Here is a 19,684-nt window from a genome sequence, read left to right as displayed (position 1 = left end):
GTCATACTAGTGTTTGTCCTACTGTTTGTCTTCTTGGACAACCTGAACAGTCAAGGTGCAATCGATTAAATGCCATGGGAAAGGAAGAAGGATAGTTTACTTCTCAACGTTTTTGTTTTGTTTTATGTTTTTTGCTCACACAGTCGTCATGATCAATTATGCAAATTAGACAATAACATCATCACCCCCCTCAACTCACTGCCACCGATAGATTGCAGTTCTGTGGGAAACTACAATATGTACATGCTTTACTTGACTGTCTCCCAAACAGAGTTATTTAAAACAGGTGAGAAGAGAGTACAAAGAGAGAGTATAGTGTTAGTGTGACAGCTGGCTGTGGGGAGGTTGAGAACTGGAGGTCAAATGTCTGCAGCAGAAGACTTTTTTTCCTACTAAATCTGCTTTTCTGGCTGCAATGAACTGTAGCACAAGACAATGGTCTCTAACCATGATGATTACCTAAGCTTACACCTGGTACCTTCTAGAGGAGAGGCATGAAAAGGAAAAAATAGGTATTGTTTGGGCCAGGAGAAAAAAAAACAAAAATCATAAGTGACACACGGTCATGAGTCACAAGTTCACTGCTGGTCTAAAAAATAGTGCAGCATAGTTTGCGGTGTCTACAATTTGTAATTTAAAACAGAAACGGGGACTTAACATGTACGGTTCCACTTTAAATTAAATCAATTAACCACACAATATATAAAAACAACCTTGATCATTTTGCCGGCCATGATATATCAACATGATGATGCATTTTCATTTTCCTCCTCTCTCTACCAAACAGGCTGGATGACAAGAGGGTTCACTCCATGCATTTGCTTCTGTTATCCAGTCAGTTATTCAGCCTCTTTGCAATTTGCTATCGAGTGAACTACTAGCTAGCTGTGTGTGTTGTGTGCTCCACAATCCAATACTTTGCTGTGTAGAAAACACAATATGATGTCAATTTCAGACTGTTTGCGCATCATTTTGTGACATGAAATAAATAATACAAAATGCTGCAACTTATGTTTCAGTGATTCCCGAAGCACAGGGTCAGGCAAAATGATCTGACACATTTGTAGGTTAAATAAAAGGCAAATAAGATAAGAAACAAAAAAGTTTTTTTAATTTTCAAAAAGTACATATAATGCCATTTTTCTCATATAATGCCATTTAGTTTTGTTTCTTTATAATGCCATTGTTTTTCGTTTCCTTTTCAGTTGCTGCCATGAATTGGACTGGTGAGCATGGCGCTTTCATTGTGGAAACGTTTATCAAAACAAACAAATCTGTAACTGCAACACAACGAGTGTTCCGATTGTACTTCAATCTTGGTAGACATGATCCCGTACCAGTTCGAAACACCATCTTGTTATGGGTTACCAACTTCAGAGCTACTGGATCTGCATTGAAAAATGAAAATCAACCGGCCGACTTTGCACCGCCAGAACTGATTTAATTTTTAAAACATAATGACACAGAATGGCATTATATATATTTTTTGAAAATAAGTTTTACTTTATTTGCCTTTTATTTAACCTACGAATGTGTCAGATCATTTTGCCTGACCCTGTATAAGACCTCAATATGTACCAAACGCATTTTGCTGCATCCAAAACAAGTACTCTGATAAAACGTTACACTTCTTTAAACGTAAACAGTGTATTCACAGTGTTAACACACACAATGTTGCTAAAAGTGAATCAAGGAATTGTGTATGCAAAGGAGCTGACATCTGATTTATCATTTATACCAGGGTAAAGACCGGTACAGCACCACAAAGAGCTGGTTTTAGAAAAAAACTCTCTGAAACCGAGCGTTCAGAGCCATCCCTAACTTCTTTCACAGCTCATTTCCAAAGACGCAAACCTCATTATCTGAAAGTTTGGCATCATTTAACATGAGAATACAACATTCTAACAACATTTTTAGTTCAGAAAAGTGGAAAAAGCATAATAGGTCCCATTTAAAAATGGTACCTGTAGGCTATCAAACATTTGTACAATTTTTTTACATGTTCCTCTTTGTGAATCGCTACGGCCATTGGTCCATGTTGAAAAGCAAATGTAAAGGAGGAGATGAGGTGCAAATGGACTCACCCTCTGCAGGGTCACTGTGTACTGCTCCCACACAGTCTCCTCCATGACCGGGTTCTAGAAAGAAGAAGGCAAGATTACCATCAGTGGTTTCATTTCCATGTACAGATTAATAATGAATTATGTGATGTAATGACAAAGCCACTTCATTAGCCTGTGCTGTTACGCAACACGGACCTCTTAGCAAAACAATGACAGTTGTCCGCGGCGTTCTGTCAGCTATCACTTTGAATTACTCAAAAGACTTTTACCCAGAAAGTTCCATACCCATTGTTATTTTAATAATACAATTTCTAACATTAATTATAAATTATATATTAATTCCAATTAATAACATGTAACAAATAATTTGATTTAGTTTATTCAAACACGCCATTTGTGAGGGTTTAGAATTTTTGCAAATGACTTCACTGGCTCAGTTCATGTGAAAATAGCAACACGGATAGTTTTGTAAAAGTTATCATTTGCTGAACTTTTCCATTGCATACATTTTACTCACGTCCACAACTGAAACACTGCCACTGAGCGAGAGCTGATGGATAAAAAGTGAGTCAGTTTAGTCCAAACACTCACAAGTCCCTGCAGGATACGTATGGTTTTGACCGCGTGGGCCCATTTCCTGTGCAGGCTGAGGACGGTCTTCATTACTGGCACTCTCCTTTTCCTAACGCAGTCTTTCCCTGATCGCTGCCACCGGTGCGCTGGCAAACTGATGTACGCCACAGCCTCCTCCTTGGGCACAGCTGCACAACCACCAGCTGCTCTCTCCCTGCATCTGCCCGCCTGCCTGCCTGCCTGCCTGCCTTTGACGTAAGCGTGATTCTGCTGGCCTACATTCAGCACAAATCCCAGTGTCAGTAGACAGTGTAAACATACAGGGCAACCGACGCCTGTACTGGTGGGCAGTGATTAAGGAGCTTCCATCCATATCACAACAAAACAATTCTTAGATTGGATTCCGAACTACAACAAAGTTTTTCAAGTGACTCTACTGTTGTGCACAGGTAAATTAAAAGAATTGTAATTTTGAAGTGAGGCATGGTTGTCATTACGATTAGGGCTTCATTAAAAAATGCAATCTAGATTCACACAAACATACTAGGAGTGTGAACCTCAGCACTGAGGACGATTCGATACACATCTAGATATACTGCCAGCGATACGATACTTTAACGATACATGGTATTTTCTATACGATGCGATACAATTCACCCTCTTCGATGATGCGATAATCATTTAGTTCAAATCAATGCGATCCGATATGATATGGTGCAATTTCTTGTGATATGATGCAATAAACATGATGCAAATAAGCAAAGGAAAAAAAATGGAATTCAGTATGGTACTACAAAAAGGATTTGGCTTTATTCCTTATAGGCACTTGGCAGTAAATTCAACTAAAGTGCTTGTGCCGCCACTTGATTGATCGTTAGACTCCTATTCCTTTAACAAATGTTTATTTCCATCACATCATGGAACATCGTAGAACTAAAGTACATAAAAAAAATTATCCAGCAGTTAGACATTGGCAGAACTGTAGCATGGAAGCTAATACTGAATATAAATAGCACTCACCACTTTATAAAACGCTGTACTTTACAGAGTCCGGAGCCATTTTTACCTCTTGCAATGTTGTCTTACTTAAATTTGTTCTTCTCAAGTGCATAAGCGCTATCTAACAGCTGTAACTGTTGTTAACTTACGGAAGTGATGATACAAGTTCCTGTTTGGTACAATTAAAAATAAAAGTATGCATTTCATAATAAACACAGCATTATAGCTGCAGTCACAGTGCTCTTTGTCTTTTTTACTATGCACCACAATTCTTTTTGCCATCTTAAAACAGTAATGCCTTTTCCGCACACTTTCACATTGGCTATGCAATTACAATAGCAGCGGTTCAGTGTTGGAGTAAAACAATTCAACAATTACTGCTGTAAAAAAATACAGTTAAAGTTAAAGTGGCACTTTAGAACCACATAGTGGTTCAAATTTCACAGCTTCACTCTCATGGTTTTATTAATAAATCATGCTGTTTGGTGGATGAATGTGACCTATTATTAATACTACCACTATTTATAATGGATTCGATTTTATAGCCAATGAAGAATGTATACACAGGCAAGGAAGGTGCAGGGGGTTCAAGCTAAACAGAAGCTAACACCTCACAGACACTCCTTAAACGCAGTGGTTCCCAACCTCCCCGCCCCCCTTGGAGATGAATTATTTTCAGCCCCAATCTACTAATTTAATTGTGACCACATTTCACGCATTGTGTGTCTGAGGCTCCTCCACCCTCCAAGACAAAGAGACTGTATGACTGACAAAAATGCTCACTCCATTCATGCCATTGTTTTATGGACAAACGCACCAAGTTGCTGAAACCAATGCACAGTGTGAAGTCTCTTCCAGCCTGTTTAAAGGCGGGAGACAAAGAAAATACACGCTCATGACAATATATTAAGATGTGAAAAATGATCCAGCTCATTTTAATAAAACTGTTACTCTGTGTGAACTTCTTTCTGTGTCATTAGGCCGTCATTGGGGTCGCATTTGAAGATCAAATCAAATACTTCTGTCCAGGGTAAAACCAGGGCAGTGAAGCCAATTTGCCCTGGCCGGTGAGGCTCACCAGGGGACGGGAAGAGTGAGGATGGATGTCATTATATTGAGTAAAATGGCAGCGTTTGTAATGATGGCGCTCATTCAGTAAAGCTGTCATACAGTGCATCCGGAAAGTATTCACAGCGCTTCACTTTTTCTACATTTTGTCATGTTACAGCCTCATTCCAAACTGAATTAAATTAATCTCTTACCTCAAAATTCTACACAAAATACTCCATTATGACAATGTGAAAAAAGTTTTTTTTTTGTCATGTTTTGAATTTATTAAAAATAGAAAACAATAAAATCACATTTACATAAGTATTCACAGCCTTTGCTTAATACTTTGTTGATCCACCTTTGGCAGCAATTACAGCCTCAAGTCTTTTTGAATATGATCCCACAAGTTTAGCACACCTATCTTTAGGCAGTTTTGCCCATTCTTCTTTGCAATAAGTCTCAAGCTCCATCAGGTTGGATGGGAGACGTCTGTGCACAGCCATTTTCAGATCTCTCCAGAGATGTTCGATCGGATTCAAGTCTGGACTCTGGCTGGGCCACTCCAGGACATTCACGGAGTGGTTCTGAAGCCAATCTTTTGAGATCTTGGCTGTGTGCTAATGTCTACTGTCTAAATGGTCAAGGTACATGACCAGTCTACTGAGGTCAAGAGCGCTCTGGAGCAGGTTTTCATCCAGGATATCTCTATATATTGCTGCATTCATTTTTCCTTCTATCCTGACTAGTCTGCCAGTTCCTGCTGCTGAAAACATCCCCACAGCATGATGCTGCCACCACCATGCTTCACTGTAGGGATGGTATTGGCCTGGTGATGAGCAGTGCCTGGTTTCCTCCAAACATGGCGCCTGGCATTCACACCAAAGAGTTCAATCTTTGTCTCATCAGACCAGAGAATTTTGTTTGTCATGGTCTGAGAGTCATTCAGGTGCTTTTTGGCAAATTCCAGACGGGCTGCCATGTTCCTTTTACTAAGGAGTGGCTTTCGTCTGGCCACTCTACCATACAGGCCTGATTGGTGGATTGCTGCAGAGATGGTTGTCCTTCTGGAAGGCTCTCCTCTCTCCACAGAGGAACGCGGAGCTCTGACAGAGTGACCATCGGGGCCTTGGTCACCTCCCTGACTAAGGCCCTTTTTCCCCGATCGCTCAGTTTAGAAGGCCGGCCAGCTCTAGGAAGAGTCCTGGTGGTTCCAAACGTCTTCCATTTACGAATAATGGAGGCCACTGTGCTCATTGGGACCTTCAAAGCAGCAGAAATGTTTCTGTATCCTTCCCCAGATTTGTGCCTCAAGACAATCCTGTCTCGCAGGTCTACAGACAGTTCTTTTGACTTCATGCTTGGTGTTTGTGCTCTGACATGCACAGTCAACTGTGGGACCTTATATAGACAGTTATTATATTTCCAAATCATGTCCAATCAACTGAATTTACTGCAGGTGGACTCCAATTAAGCTGTAGAAAGATCTCAAGGATGATCAGTGGAAAAAAGATGCACCTGAGCTCAATTTTGAGCTTCATGGCAAAGGCTGTGAATACTTATGTAAATGTGATTTTTTTGTTTTCTATTTTTAATAAATTCAAAACATGTTAAAAAAAACTTTTTTAACATTGTCATAATGGAGTATTTTGTGTAGAATTTTGAGGTAAGAGATTAATTTAATTCAGTTTGGAATGAGGCTGTAACATGACAAAATGTAGAAAAAGTGAAGCGCTGTGAATACTTTCCGGATGCACTGTATATCTAGTATAACCATTTTTGCACAGCCCTACTAGAAACCAGGATATAGGGACAATACAGACTTACTTTGAATTCTACTAAGGTTTATTTGTGTCACAAGGATGCTATAGTGTATGTGGTGGAAGGAAATGTGTGCACAGAACAATCACTGGAGTTAATGAAAGCAGCAACAAGAACAAGATGAATGTTTTTTCAAGTGAAAAAGCAGCAGGCAACATAAAAGCACAGTTCCTGGACACAGTTCTATAATATGGCGTGCTCTGATTGTGTGGGCTGCTCGCAGGCCGGGCATGCAGGATAAGCAGTAGCTTCCCGAGTTCTATTACATAACACAACAATTTCCTCCAAATGCGGCGGGAGGGTTGAACTGCAAGGTCATTGTTGTTGGACACGGAATTAGTAACACAATGTTTCAGTCGATTCTTCACATATGCAAGGCTTACAGCAGATGGTAAAGTTTTGAAAGGCATTCACATTTAACACAAAATGGGTTGTGAAAGTGATTTACAGAAATAGAGAGGTTCATTTGGCAGCTGACAATGAGAGGAAACACAGCACAGAAATAGGTTGGGGTGAAAATAAACTACAGTATTAATTTAAATTACATTATTATGGAGGAGTTACTTATTTTCAAACAGACAGCAAAATATTGTTGCAGCTTCCTCCCTGAGGCCTGTGTGATATCTGCTATCACATATTTGGATAACAACAATATACAAATGTAGCAATTGAATAATCACACCATTCTTGAACTGGGGGTATTTTTTCACATTGTATATAATTTTACACTAACTTATCAGTCAATACCACTCTCTATACACACACAACTGTGCACCGACGAGGTGTCTTTTTAGTACATATAAAATGCTGAAAACTTAATCCTACAAAACAACCTGTATCGAACATATTGTGCGACGCTGCCCCCTTCTGGCGACATTATGTAGGACAAGGATGACAAATGTGAAAAAAATACTGTATTTTACATGTCGTGAACCACCTCGTTTGTAAATTTGTAACCTTCGGTTTGTGTTGAACTACAAATATGATGTTTGAACTTTATAGTATCATTCATTTTACGTTCCACAACTACGATTTCTGTGCAGTATATATAAGAATATATTAGTTTACACTCAACTACGGCTGGGCTAAACTACGCATGAACGCTTGAACACAGCAGGTGCACCGACGCCCCATATGGCTCAATGTTGCTTTCTTCCGGTAAGTATATTGCCTTTGAAAGCCAACTTCTGCATGAAAGAATGGATGAAAATGAATAAACCGGTAGATGACGTATACTTACAGTGAAATAGTGAGCAGCATATCTGCTCAGGGAGAGCAGCTCCCCTCCGTTCACAGGCATAACGCACTTAGCAACGAGTCAAGATATCAAGATATCAATCCGTTTCCGCCCCGTCGTACGCGTTTTAAAAAGGTAAGGAATTTCAAGGAAAAGTCTCACCAACTTCACACCCATTCATAAGTCAAACATAAAAAGTTTACTCAACACCGCCATGCATGAAGCGGCGGCGATTACTCCGGACAGACGATACCAAAGGGAAGCAGGAGGGGGTATCGGAATAAATATTACATTGCCCAGAGACAAAAAAAACCCCAACAAAAACAAGATATTACGCATCTTCTTTACGTTAAAGAATGAAAAGATGGAGCTGACTATCATAAAGTATAAAACACATACAAAATTATAACAATGCAAAACGCACTGCTGCGTACGACACCCCCGTCATGGATGAGTCCAAAATGTGCATTGAGTTAAAGATGGCCTGCTGTGAGGCTTCCAGACACAGCACAAATAAGCATTAATTAATGCTTATTTACCCTAGCCTACTAATAGGCTGCATGAGAGCATGAGTACACTCATTCTGAAGAGTGAAATACGTATTTATACACTCTGTGTCATCTTTATTTTTTGAGATTATAGCAGTAATTCTAAAATACAATACATTCAGAAATGATTCACACTTTTCCACATTTTGTTTACAGCCTTATTCCATATTGAATTCATTTTTCCCTCAACATTCTACACATAAAAGCAATATAAACAATATTGTTGCCGGTTCTTGACTTTCTAAATATGGTCTTTAACATGGTTAGAGTCCTGTAGACATGAAATAACACCCCTATCAAACTTCTTTATACTCCTATTGTTCATACAACAAACAGTTTTTATTAAAACTACCAGAGGTATTAAAAAAAAGCACCGATCCTGTCAATCGCTGACAATGCGGTTGTTGTAGAGATGAGGTCAAGAGTGATGCTTTTCATCACAAAGATGTGAGTATAAAAGCGGTAAACTACATTAAATGTTCTTATAAATTAGCATGATTCACTTGTTAGGTAATAATAATCCCCCAGGGTGATTTTAAGGAGTTTATTTAGTTCAGGAAACTGGAGAATTTTCTCTTATTCACACTTGTTTGATGATGATAAACACGTTTTAAATTGGGTTTTGGGGGGGTATAACATGGCTATGTACAGTAACTAGCAACTTCATCTGACAGATTTCAAAAGCAGGAAAAAGTGGCCTAAATTACAAAACCAATAACTAGGTTTGCTTTAGGCCCCCAAATGACTAAATACTCCCCGCCCCTACTTATCACTTACTGTCAAAGGTATTGGCCGTCGACATCCGACAGAGGATTGCCTCAAGGCATAATGTAAATCTGGGAAAGGGCATGAAAAAACTCTATTAGCTCAGTGGCCTGGATCATCCATAAACGGAAGAGGCACAGAACCACCAGGAGTCTTCCTAGATCAGGAGTGGGCAAACTTTCTGACTCACAGGCTGCATTGAGTTAACAAAATTGGCCAGGGGCCAGACTATATAGTATTTGATACACGTCAGATAAGGATGTTTGCGCATTTGGAAGTCAGCCCTGAAAGACGTTTCAGATGTCTCTGCATGCAAGAAAGCAATGACTTGCTTATATTGGCTACAATTTCCTATACTCAGTAAATGCAGACCTTTTTATCCGGAAGTCCTCAGGAGCGCTTGGGAGTGTGACCATTCACCGGGAGTAAATTAAACCGACCATTTGGGTCAGAAGCAGGGAGTCAATGAAAACCCTGCAAAAAGAGGTGTAGAATCTGGAAGATCTAGAAAGCTTTCTGTGTGGGATATGGTGTGTAGCTGTTCTATAAGAGCCCACAACAAAGTGCCGAAAATTAACATAATAGGTGGATTTTGGTAACCCCCAGCTTGCGGTTTCAACACATTGAAGCCCAGTTTTGACTGTAAGGAACAACACAGAACAAAATACTTTCCAGATGCACCGTATATCTGTGTTAAAAATATGATCTGTAAAATAGTATGGCACTACATACGTATACCTGCTTTCACTTTACATAAAAAACTAATAAAAACTAATTTGTAAACTTTTGGAATCATATGGACATGAATGAGCTGGCTTGTAACCGAGCTCCAGGTCATTGCAACAACGTTTGGATAGGACTGAGGACAGAGCTCTGAAATGTCATTCTGTAGCAAACTGAAGAGAACTTTAACATGTAGCCATTGTCATGTAAAACATTCCTAGAGCAAAAATGTAGCCATATAGTTTGTCCTCATTTGAACACAGAGACCTAATACAACAACAAAGAGCCTTAACAAAAGCACACAATGGTATGTGGACAGGGTTTAGAGCAGGGGTCTCAAACTCAATTTACTTGGGGGCCACTGGAGCTCGGGTCTAGGTGAGACTGGGCCGCATCAGGTTTTCCAAAAAAACCCAAAAAAATGCATTTATTAAAAACAAAAAAAATTTTAAAACTTCGCTTTGGTTCCAATTTTCTACAAGAAAAGCTGTGATAAAACATTCCACTGTTTTCAAATATCTTACTTTATATTTTTCTACACCAAATAAGATGAAAAATAAATAAACAAATCAATAATAAAGAAAATCAATCAATCAGTAATAAATAAATAAATATAATAATAATAATAAAACGGCAAATAATAAAAACGTAAGAAACCACATATGGGTAGACAAATTATTTTTTTCAGATTAAAATGAACAAAGCATTATTAGAGCCCTGTAGACATGACAAAACACGACTATAGTCACATTTATACTCTTTTTATTTACAACATATTGCGCAACTGCAGGGTCTTGAGACACATGCTAACTCGCAAACTAGAGAGCTAGCGACCTAAACAGTAGCCTCAAGTTATTTCCTTTAAACTTAAATAGGCAAAAACTTACCACTTCCACACGGATAGGGAGGATAACTATTAACAGTTATTTAACCTTTAACATGAACATTAATCAAACGTAATGATTTTTTCTGGGTACATGATACCATACAGCATCCATATCAATCTTGCGCGGGCCGCACTAATATTAAACTTTCATATCAAGGCGGGGGCTACATGAAAAATGCAAAGTTATTATGAGTAGCTGAAGCAAAAGGTCTGGAAAATAGATGGCTGCATTTAGCCGGCCCTAATAACGTGTTGCTACTTTGTATGTGTTTCTTTGCTGTCCATTCATATCTTGACTTGTCAGCAGTACAAATTAGACCTTTAAAATAATTTCCACTGCAATTTCAAACCGTTCTACTCAATATCCACAACATGCATGCCAAGTTCGCGACATCAAATGTATCCACCACTGATACTGTAATTGTCATATAATTTTCATAAATCTCTGACTTAAAAGTTACACAAACATCAATGTGTTAATAAGCCAACAATAACCAACAATTCACCAAACAGACATGAAATGAGTCCATTTCAACATAGCTCAACCTTAATACTTAGTGAGACAGAGATAATACAATGAACTGCCAGAGCAGTGGCATGTCTCTCTGGTTAATTATCATCCATTATGCAGGTGGGGTCACGTAAGAGTATGTGTGCTCAAATGAAAGGGGGCTAAGTCTGCGAAAATAATGAGTCACTGCATTTCAAGCAGTGTGGCACGGAGGAGGAGGAGCAGGAGGAGGAGATTGTTTATTTTTGGAGAAAGTACAAAAATGTGTGCATGCCTTAGCTTGTTACAGGATTATGAAAAGAGTTTCATGAGCTAAAGATCCATTACAGAAATATACAAAGATCGAAGCAACATGCATGGGAATGAGTGCTTAACCAGTCACCTTTGTGCAGACCAACTGGTACCAGTGACATGTACATGTATTGTAGATAACACGGGTATAGAAATACCTACATGTAGCTTGTACAGCAAGGGGTGTCCACCTTTATGTTTCTAACATTTGTGTATATAAAACACCCTAAAACCAATCCAATGTAGGTTAAGATGCTAAGCAGTTAAATATTGTTAAGTACATACCGAAAAGAGGCCAATTAATTCATTTCCTATTTATCCAGATACTATACGGTATAAATATCATAACATAATTATAATTGTATTTTTTGGGGACAGAGTCAAATACAAGTAGCAGACGTCTAGTTTTAAAATCTACAATTGAGATTACATTCTGCCATTTTTGTGATAGTCAAGGCAATTATAATTGTCAACCTTTTTTTTTTGTTTTTTTTTCTACATTGAGGTTCAAACATCACAACGTTTTTAAAAAATTCTTCAATTAATGATTGCAGTTTCGTGGTTGAATATGGCTTATTGTTCAGAAAAAATGGGCATATATAAGCAAATAGTATGTACTCTTGACCGAAATTTATCATTTTCAAGCATTAAAAAAATGCTAAATGAATGAAAGTACAAATATAAGGAATTCAGAAAAAATTATAAGTAGTGTAAAATCTGTAGGGTGTTGTGTGCATTTAAGGGGCGGGGCCTGGGAAGTGACGTATCATGGTCAGGTCTGGAACCAATTTATTGTGATAAACGAGGGATTACTTTATTTACAATTTTATGAAAATTATTCATGCATATGCAAATCAAGGCTTTTAAAAAAAAACTTTTTCTTCCATCTTGATTTCTATGATTTCTATGCCGCTTATCCTAAAAACATTTTCTTACTAACTTTGTAATAGATTTCCTATTGGATTCAGCATCAATACAACATACCAATACATTTAGCATTCCTGTGTGCTTCTGATTGACTGATTCTAAAAAAAACCTTCCAAGTACAAAAAAACTATTGACTGATTAATTCTACAGCGTACCAACCCTAATCAGAGTCTTGGACAAGGTTACACCAGTGTTCCCTATAATTCATATAATTCATACTACCTGTTCTGATCAGTGATTAGCGATAAAGTTAGTAACCTTTTCTGTTCTTATTGGACATTTTTGGAGACAATAACATGAATACCCCTTTCAGGGTCGTTTTGATCAAACATTTCGATCAAAAGGAGACCATTTTGACTCTGATGACACATCAACAACATTCTGTATGATTTAATGAACGTACCATCATGATAGCAGAGTAGCTGCGCGAGGAGAGGCGGCGAAGGTACAAGTACTGCGCTTCGCGGGGCCAGCAGAACTTGCGGCTGGACTTAAAAAGTGCAGATGATTGCTCAGTTCCAGGCTGGTCCCTGCATGTATAGAAAAAAAAAAAGATTACTTTATTACTCATATTACTCAAGTCCTAGACATACAGTGCGAATGCACATTTTAAGATCACAGAAACAGAGAGTTCAATCTGTGAAGTGGTTTCACAGCCTTGATGAAAACGCTTTGGTTTACAAATTAAATTTAACATAATTAATTAATACTGAATTTCACTTTTCTTCTTCAAAAGTTCCAAAGTCTCAAGACCAGGAAGTGTTTCAAACACTAGACGAGGGGTGCCAATTACTTCGATCGTATAAACGTCAGTTTGTTATTTGATTGTTATTAGTTTTATTGTAAGAGATGATCATGTTGACTTGCATTTTGAAAAAGTATGTGCACCCCAATGTCCATACACAATGTACACAATGTACAGTGAATGAGATCTTAACCTCACTATTGGAAATAACGTAGGCCTGACGGGCGTAACAGGGCCTAGCTTAATTAACAATTTGTTATGCTCAGAGTCCAATAAAGTTAAATTCTCATTACCTTACGTCTCTTTTCATTGCCCAGTCCAGGTACATTGGAAACATAGTCAAGGAAGTGCCTTTTTATAACTGATATAAATCCGATATATGCGTAAAACGGACATTTACGCATATAACGGATTTCGCTTATATCGGACAAAACCAGTGAGAACAATTGAATCCGATATATCCGAGGTTTACTGTACTAAATACAAATTAGTAAATATAGATGTTTCCTATGTCTATAGTAGGAGGTAGATCTTTGGGAGTTAAATGTAGCTCGCAGGCTCAAAAAGTGTGAACACCCCTGACATAGACCATTCCCAATGCTGGTCACGGCTTTCGAAGGCGCCAATGAACCCAGTCTCTTTCGACTAGGCTGGATCCTTTGGAGAACGCAAATTCTGAATTGGGACATAGTCAACTGCAGGATTTCTAAGGCTACAAAGCATCATTGGGCCACACAGTGCCATTATGTCTTACTCGTGAGGTTGTGGAACTAACCTTGTCTATTTCCTTTTCTTTTTAACACTGTAAAGTAGCGGGTTCATGTAGCTATTTTGTTCTCATTTGAAACATATTGTAGCTTGGGAGATAGGTGGAGAGATTTTGGCACCACCGGCAAGGTTGGGTGTGTTAGGCTTTATAGAACGATATTTAGGACACATATTAACCATTTTGTGAAATCAAATGAGAAACTATTGTATACATTCATTCATTTTCTACCACTTTTCCTCACACGGGGTGTGCTGGAGCCTATCCCAGCTGTCTTTGGGCGAGAGGCGGGGTACACCCTGGACTGGTCGCCAGCCAATCACAGGGCACATATAGACAAACAACCATTCACACTCACATTCATACCTACGGACAATTTGGAGTCGCCAATTAACCTAGCATGTTTTTGGAATGTGGGAGGAAACCGGAGCACCCGGAGAAAAACCCACGCGTTCATGGGGAGAACATGCAAACTTATTGTATACATAATAAGAAAAATCATAAAGGGATAAAGCCAGGCCCTAGTCATTGGCTTTCTGTGCACGATGTAGTTGAGCCCTGCTGTAAGGTCATATTAGGACATATAAGTACTAATGCTTAAGTCATAGATGCTGAAGCATGGATTTCAGCTGTATCCGCAAACTACCTTTCGTCACGTACACAATACACTTATTTGCAGCAATCCCTCTAAAACCTAGCTGTACATACTAGTATATTATATAGTGAAATCTTTGTTTGATGACAAATGTGTTGAGTCAAGTGTTAAGTTACTTTTACTACAACTACCACTGCAAGTTGTCAAACCAATCCATGTCACAATGATGTGGCTGTGAAGCTTATTGCAACTGCAAGCAGTCTTAAGGCACTAACTTAGAAGTAAACACACAAGGAAATGTTTTAGCTTTTGGTTTCTTTTCTTTAACTCCAATCAAGTGCAATATTTTACCTCCTAGGTTACAGTCAAAACAGTTGTCTGTGTCCTTATGTGGCGCTGTGCAATGGACGCGTAACTACGACCTTTTCTGTACATTGCCAGTGACTGGATTAAGTGAAAAAACTGAATCCATCCTTAAGTCCTTAAGTGCTAACCAGCCTGCTAATGTTTGAATAATCAGCAGGGAAGTTCCAAATAACCAGTAGATGTAACAAATCTTGAGAACATTCAGTTCTCCGCACTAGCCATACATGCTTTTCACAAGACACAAAGTAATGTAACTCACCCAGGGGGTCGCCATAGTTTCCTGCCTGGTGGCAGAAGCTCTCTTTTGTTTAGGGGTACAACCCCCATTGCTGCCTGCATAATTGTAATAAACTTCTTGAACTTCATCTTCTACTGTAACACTCCTCCGATGCAAGCGGCATCACACAGATAGCACTGATGCTACACTACATTTAGCCTTCTCCCATTTTCCCACAAAAGACCTCCAGCATCTCCACATGCTTGCTCATCTATTCTTGCCTAGCAAAAGAGACTCCAAACTCTTCCCTGCCGCTTCAGCACATCAGTCTCTCCATGCCGACAAGCCCCAAAGCAGCACGGTTGCTGTGGCGTGACTACTACAAGTGCCGTCCCCGACCGCACACTCTTGACAGATGTCCTTTTGGCTTTTCCCAGCGATGGAGGATCAAAGGAAAACGGCCACGTTTCTGCCAGGCAGTGGGCCGGCCGAGAGAGGACGACAGCACGTCACTCTTACATAATTGTGGAGCTTCTCTGAATATTACACTAATGAAAACACAGCCTTTGCCATCACTGTGGCGGCTGCTGCTGCTGCTGCTGCTGCTGCTGCCGTGGGGATAACTGTGGAACTAAGCTCTTGACAGATCATGCATGCTCCCCGCCCCCTTCTACTCTAATCCCCCAACCGGGCTAAGTCTTCTCACCATTTATACCCAGACAGAATCATACTATTTCATCCATGCATAAACACCTACACGTCAGCTACTCCTGTATGGTGGTGTCTTCAGTACAAAACCTAATCTTTTATTGCAAATGAGCGAATTTGAATACAAATATTCAGTATCTTATGCCCAAGTCAGCAGCTGACTGCAGGCCGCCACATCCTGGGAGGTTTGAAATAAATTAATAATCTCTGTATCCTCTTGACGAGTTGCCAGTCAATGCACATTCTGGTCAGGACTTAAATTCCAGGAGCCTGGACGTCAAAGATGGCAGTGCCATCCATGGGGGCTGCTGCAGCTTTTAGAAATCCCTCTACATTCCAATACCACAAGCACAGCGGGGAGGCACGGAAATAACACACAGCTATGTCTGAAAATGATTGGGTGAAAGAAGCACAAAGGCAGGAAAAAGAGAAAATTTTAACCTCTTCCACCCTGAACAGTGTTTTTTTGAAAATGACATATAGATGATCTTGGTATGAAATTAAACAATACTTTTGGGTTGTATCATGATATGACGATATAATTAATTTTAGCATTCCGAGTATGCTGGAGCCTATCCTAGCTGTTTTTGGGCGAGAGGCGGGGTATACCCTGGACTGGTCGGTAGCCAATCACAGGGCACATATAGACAAACAACCATTCATACTCACATTCATACCTATGGACAATTTGGAGTCGCAATTAACCTAGCATATTTTTGGAATGTGGGAGGAAATCGGAGTACCCCCCAAAAAAACAAAAAAAAAAACAGGCATGCACGGGGAGAACATGTAAACTCCACAGAGAGATGCCCAGGCGGGGAAGTGCACGATAATTATCGAGCCAATATGAGAAATTATTATGACATACCGATAAATCTGATGTTAAAAAACAGCTCAGAAAAACGATTAAAAACCTAACCCACCACATTTTTTTTTTTTTTTTGCAATTTTCTTTATACAGGCTTTGCATGCTGTCTGCAGGTTTGAAAATATCTGCAGACATTCCTGGTCTGAACAAGTCTTTAGAGTACAAACTACTTACAAAACAAATGTGCACAAATCACATCACAAACACACATGCCCTAATCCAACTTCACAATAATCTCACGGACAACACACGCATCTGGCACAGATGACAACCTAACAAAAGTGAGTATATCAACGTGCACGAGGGGGAGGTTGACAAACTCCACATGGAGAAAGACATGCTTGATCACGTGCACACCTGATGTCAATACCTTAACCTGCTTGCCCCAGTGTCTAAATACTCTAAATATAGCACTAGTTTTATCCTTATCATGTATTCCATGGTATGGTATAAAATCAAAAGGCCAGAACGAGGATGAATTGCCTTTGCATTGTGTTGGTTAGCTCATGGTCTAAAGCAAACTAACCACAAACACAGCACAGTGAAACCTTAACGGCAAGAGTGTGTTTATCATTTCAAAAACAGTCATGTCACAATGATTTGCAAAGCGAGTGCATTCCTCTCAGTTGCCTCTAGAAGAGGACAGCTGCTTGTGTTTACAATAAACACTGCAGCTTCAGGGTCACTATGAGGGCAAGTGTAAACAATATGATTACAGTCAATGGGGAATGGGCTTGGTCACTTTTTAAATTGAATTGTCCTTAACGTAGTTATTGACATCAGTGTTTCACATATGGAAATTAAAAAAAAATGATTAGACAACCCCCGTTTTATCACTCCATTTTACTGATCCATTTTATTGCCTGGTACAACTAAAGGTACAGTTGTTTGGACAGATGTAATGATGATGAGAAAAATAGCTCATAAGAATTCAATTTAGCAACTTCCATGGCTTTATTAATAATAACAAAAATCACTTAAGTTCTTATGTCAATAAATAACAAATACATTTGAACTGCCCTCGATCATAAACAGACTACAGCTGCAACAATTAATCCATAACTCATCAACTATTTAATTAACAGACAACTATTTCAGGTTGTGGATCCAATTCATCATTTTCTTTCTTTTAAAATATTAATATATTCTCGGATTTCAAATGTGAATATTTTTTTATTTCATTAGTTATCCATGAAAGTGGACTCATCATCTGTGTGTTTTAACCAAACAAGATACTCTCACACATTAGCTTTGACTGTGGAAAACAGTGATCTACACACATAGTAAATTAAGACAATTACATGTCATTACAGCATTCCCACACGATCCACCACAGCCACATAGACATTGCAGTCCTGTGGGAAACACTGGGCATTCTTGCACAGTGCAGTGCAGCTACAGTTTTTGGTCATCTTAATGCTTTTACATAATCATTTTGTTTCTTTGTCCCTTGCCCCCTCCCGACATGCTGTTATTAAGGCCCAAAGGCCATTATGCAATGTCCATATGCAATGCACGTGCGAGCCAGATGGAAGGACACACTCACAAATCTCTAATGTGTGTGTTCAAAGATGGATACAGACAGACAAAATAGTAGAGTCACTGCTAGCATGTGTCCACCACAGGTGACCCATGGATCATGAGGAAAGATAGATGTATGGTAATTACAGAGGATAAAAAGTACTTTTCAGGGGTGGGATGTTCTTCGTGGGTGGATTTTTTTTTTTTTGTTTTTAAATAAAGGATTCAAAAGTGAAACGCTGCAGAAGAGGACAGAGGACATCAAGGCATTAACAAAAGCTACCAGCTGGTGTGTCCTTCCCTGCTGACTGCAGCCACAACAGCATTCACACAACAAAGCGAACAGGACAAAGCGCTGCCTCACAAACAAACATGCCAATGGCAACGCAACAGTCAGAGGAGAGGCGCCAAGCAACTGGCACAATTGGGGGCATTTTTAAGTCTGGTCAGTTGTCATAAAATGTGCAGTGTGTAACAATTTGTGGCTCTTATGTTATTGCATTCTTATCTTAATTATGGTTATCAATCATGTGATTATATAAATTACCATTATAAACACTTGACTCTTTTGTGCAGTGTGAGTATCTTAGAAAGATCAAATAATTGGAATCAAGCGATGGTGGACACTTGTAAAATCAAACTATTCAACGCTGTATAAAAATTGGAACAGTGCAGAAATTTCACGCACACCATCATCAACACAATCTTGGCAAAAAATGAATGCAACTCTGGACAGAATTAAATGACAACTCAGAAGCTTGTGGACACAAATTTGCTGACCTTTTTTGTCTACACCAAACTACAAACACATTAACAAACAATGTTAGATTAATATATAGCATACGGCAATGTTGATCAAAACGTGATCATTATAAAAAAAATAAATACAGTAAATAATAATAAGTTAGTATACTGATATTGGAGTGGTGTTTACCTTTGGCAGATACAGTAATTTGGCATGCTAATATACAACTGACAATGCTAATATAGTAGCTAACACAGTGTATATACTGCATTATTGGGGCAGTATAGTAAATGGAATGGCCTCGTGCGCAAACATGTGTAAACAGTCTCCAAACACCCAGGTTCGTACGACAAACAAAACTAGCATGATAGTGAAAAGTTAGGTCTACTCCCCAAAGCGGAAGCTACATAGAAAAAAAAACTTTTAAAACCAAAAGCAAAATCCAAGCGCCCTGGGTGTGAGAAGTACTTAAGTACCAAACATGGTAGCAAAGCGACACAACACAAGAACTGTATATCGACACTGAGCGAGAGACGTACAATACCTGGTGAAACTGCGTCACTTTCCTTTTCTTTGGGTTAACTGAGGAGATTAATCCGAAAATACAACAATTTTCGACCAAGACAAGATAAAAAAGCGATGACCGCGAGGCTCTTTTGAGTCGTTTAGTTTGATCTGGCAGTCCAAATATGTGCAATTTCCTGGTTTTCACAGGTATGTGGGTGTGGCTTAGCAGGGGCAGGTGGGTGTTTTCTGATAAGT

At 39.1% G+C, this 19,684-nt stretch overlaps 1 protein-coding gene across 14 annotated transcripts in view; it reads right to left on the bottom strand.

The window, feature by feature from the left end:
• The window catches only part of tjp2a (tight junction protein 2a (zona occludens 2)), a 35,293-nt gene extending 15,647 nt beyond the window's left edge, over nt 1-19,646 (bottom strand). For 6 of the 14 annotated variants that reach the window (XM_078794216.1, XM_078794218.1, XM_078794219.1 and 3 more), the window contains exons 1-2: nt 19,467-19,646; nt 2,085-2,138 (exon numbers count right to left, since the gene is read on the bottom strand). In XM_078794216.1, the coding sequence (XP_078650342.1) occupies nt 2,085-2,129 (45 nt within the window). In that variant the 5' untranslated portion in view covers nt 2,130-2,138; nt 19,467-19,646. Of the gene's footprint in view, nt 1-2,084; nt 2,139-2,580; nt 2,600-2,654; nt 2,838-7,743; nt 8,004-12,794; nt 12,922-15,122; nt 15,661-19,466 lie in introns of those variants that run through there. The other 8 variants (XM_058062244.2, XM_058062253.2, XM_058062271.2 and 5 more) reach the window with 5 other exon arrangements.
• Between the last annotated feature and the right edge of the window lie 38 nt (nt 19,647-19,684).

Source organism: Doryrhamphus excisus, linkage group LG10 (genome assembly GCF_037039965.1).
Source record: "Doryrhamphus excisus strain RoL-2023G ecotype Guam linkage group LG10, RoL_Dexc_Guam_v1.1, whole genome shotgun sequence".
Lineage (NCBI taxonomy): Eukaryota > Metazoa > Chordata > Actinopteri > Syngnathiformes > Syngnathidae > Doryrhamphus > Doryrhamphus excisus.
Note: the sequence above shows the minus strand (reverse complement) of the source record. Positions and strands in the feature narration are given on the sequence as shown.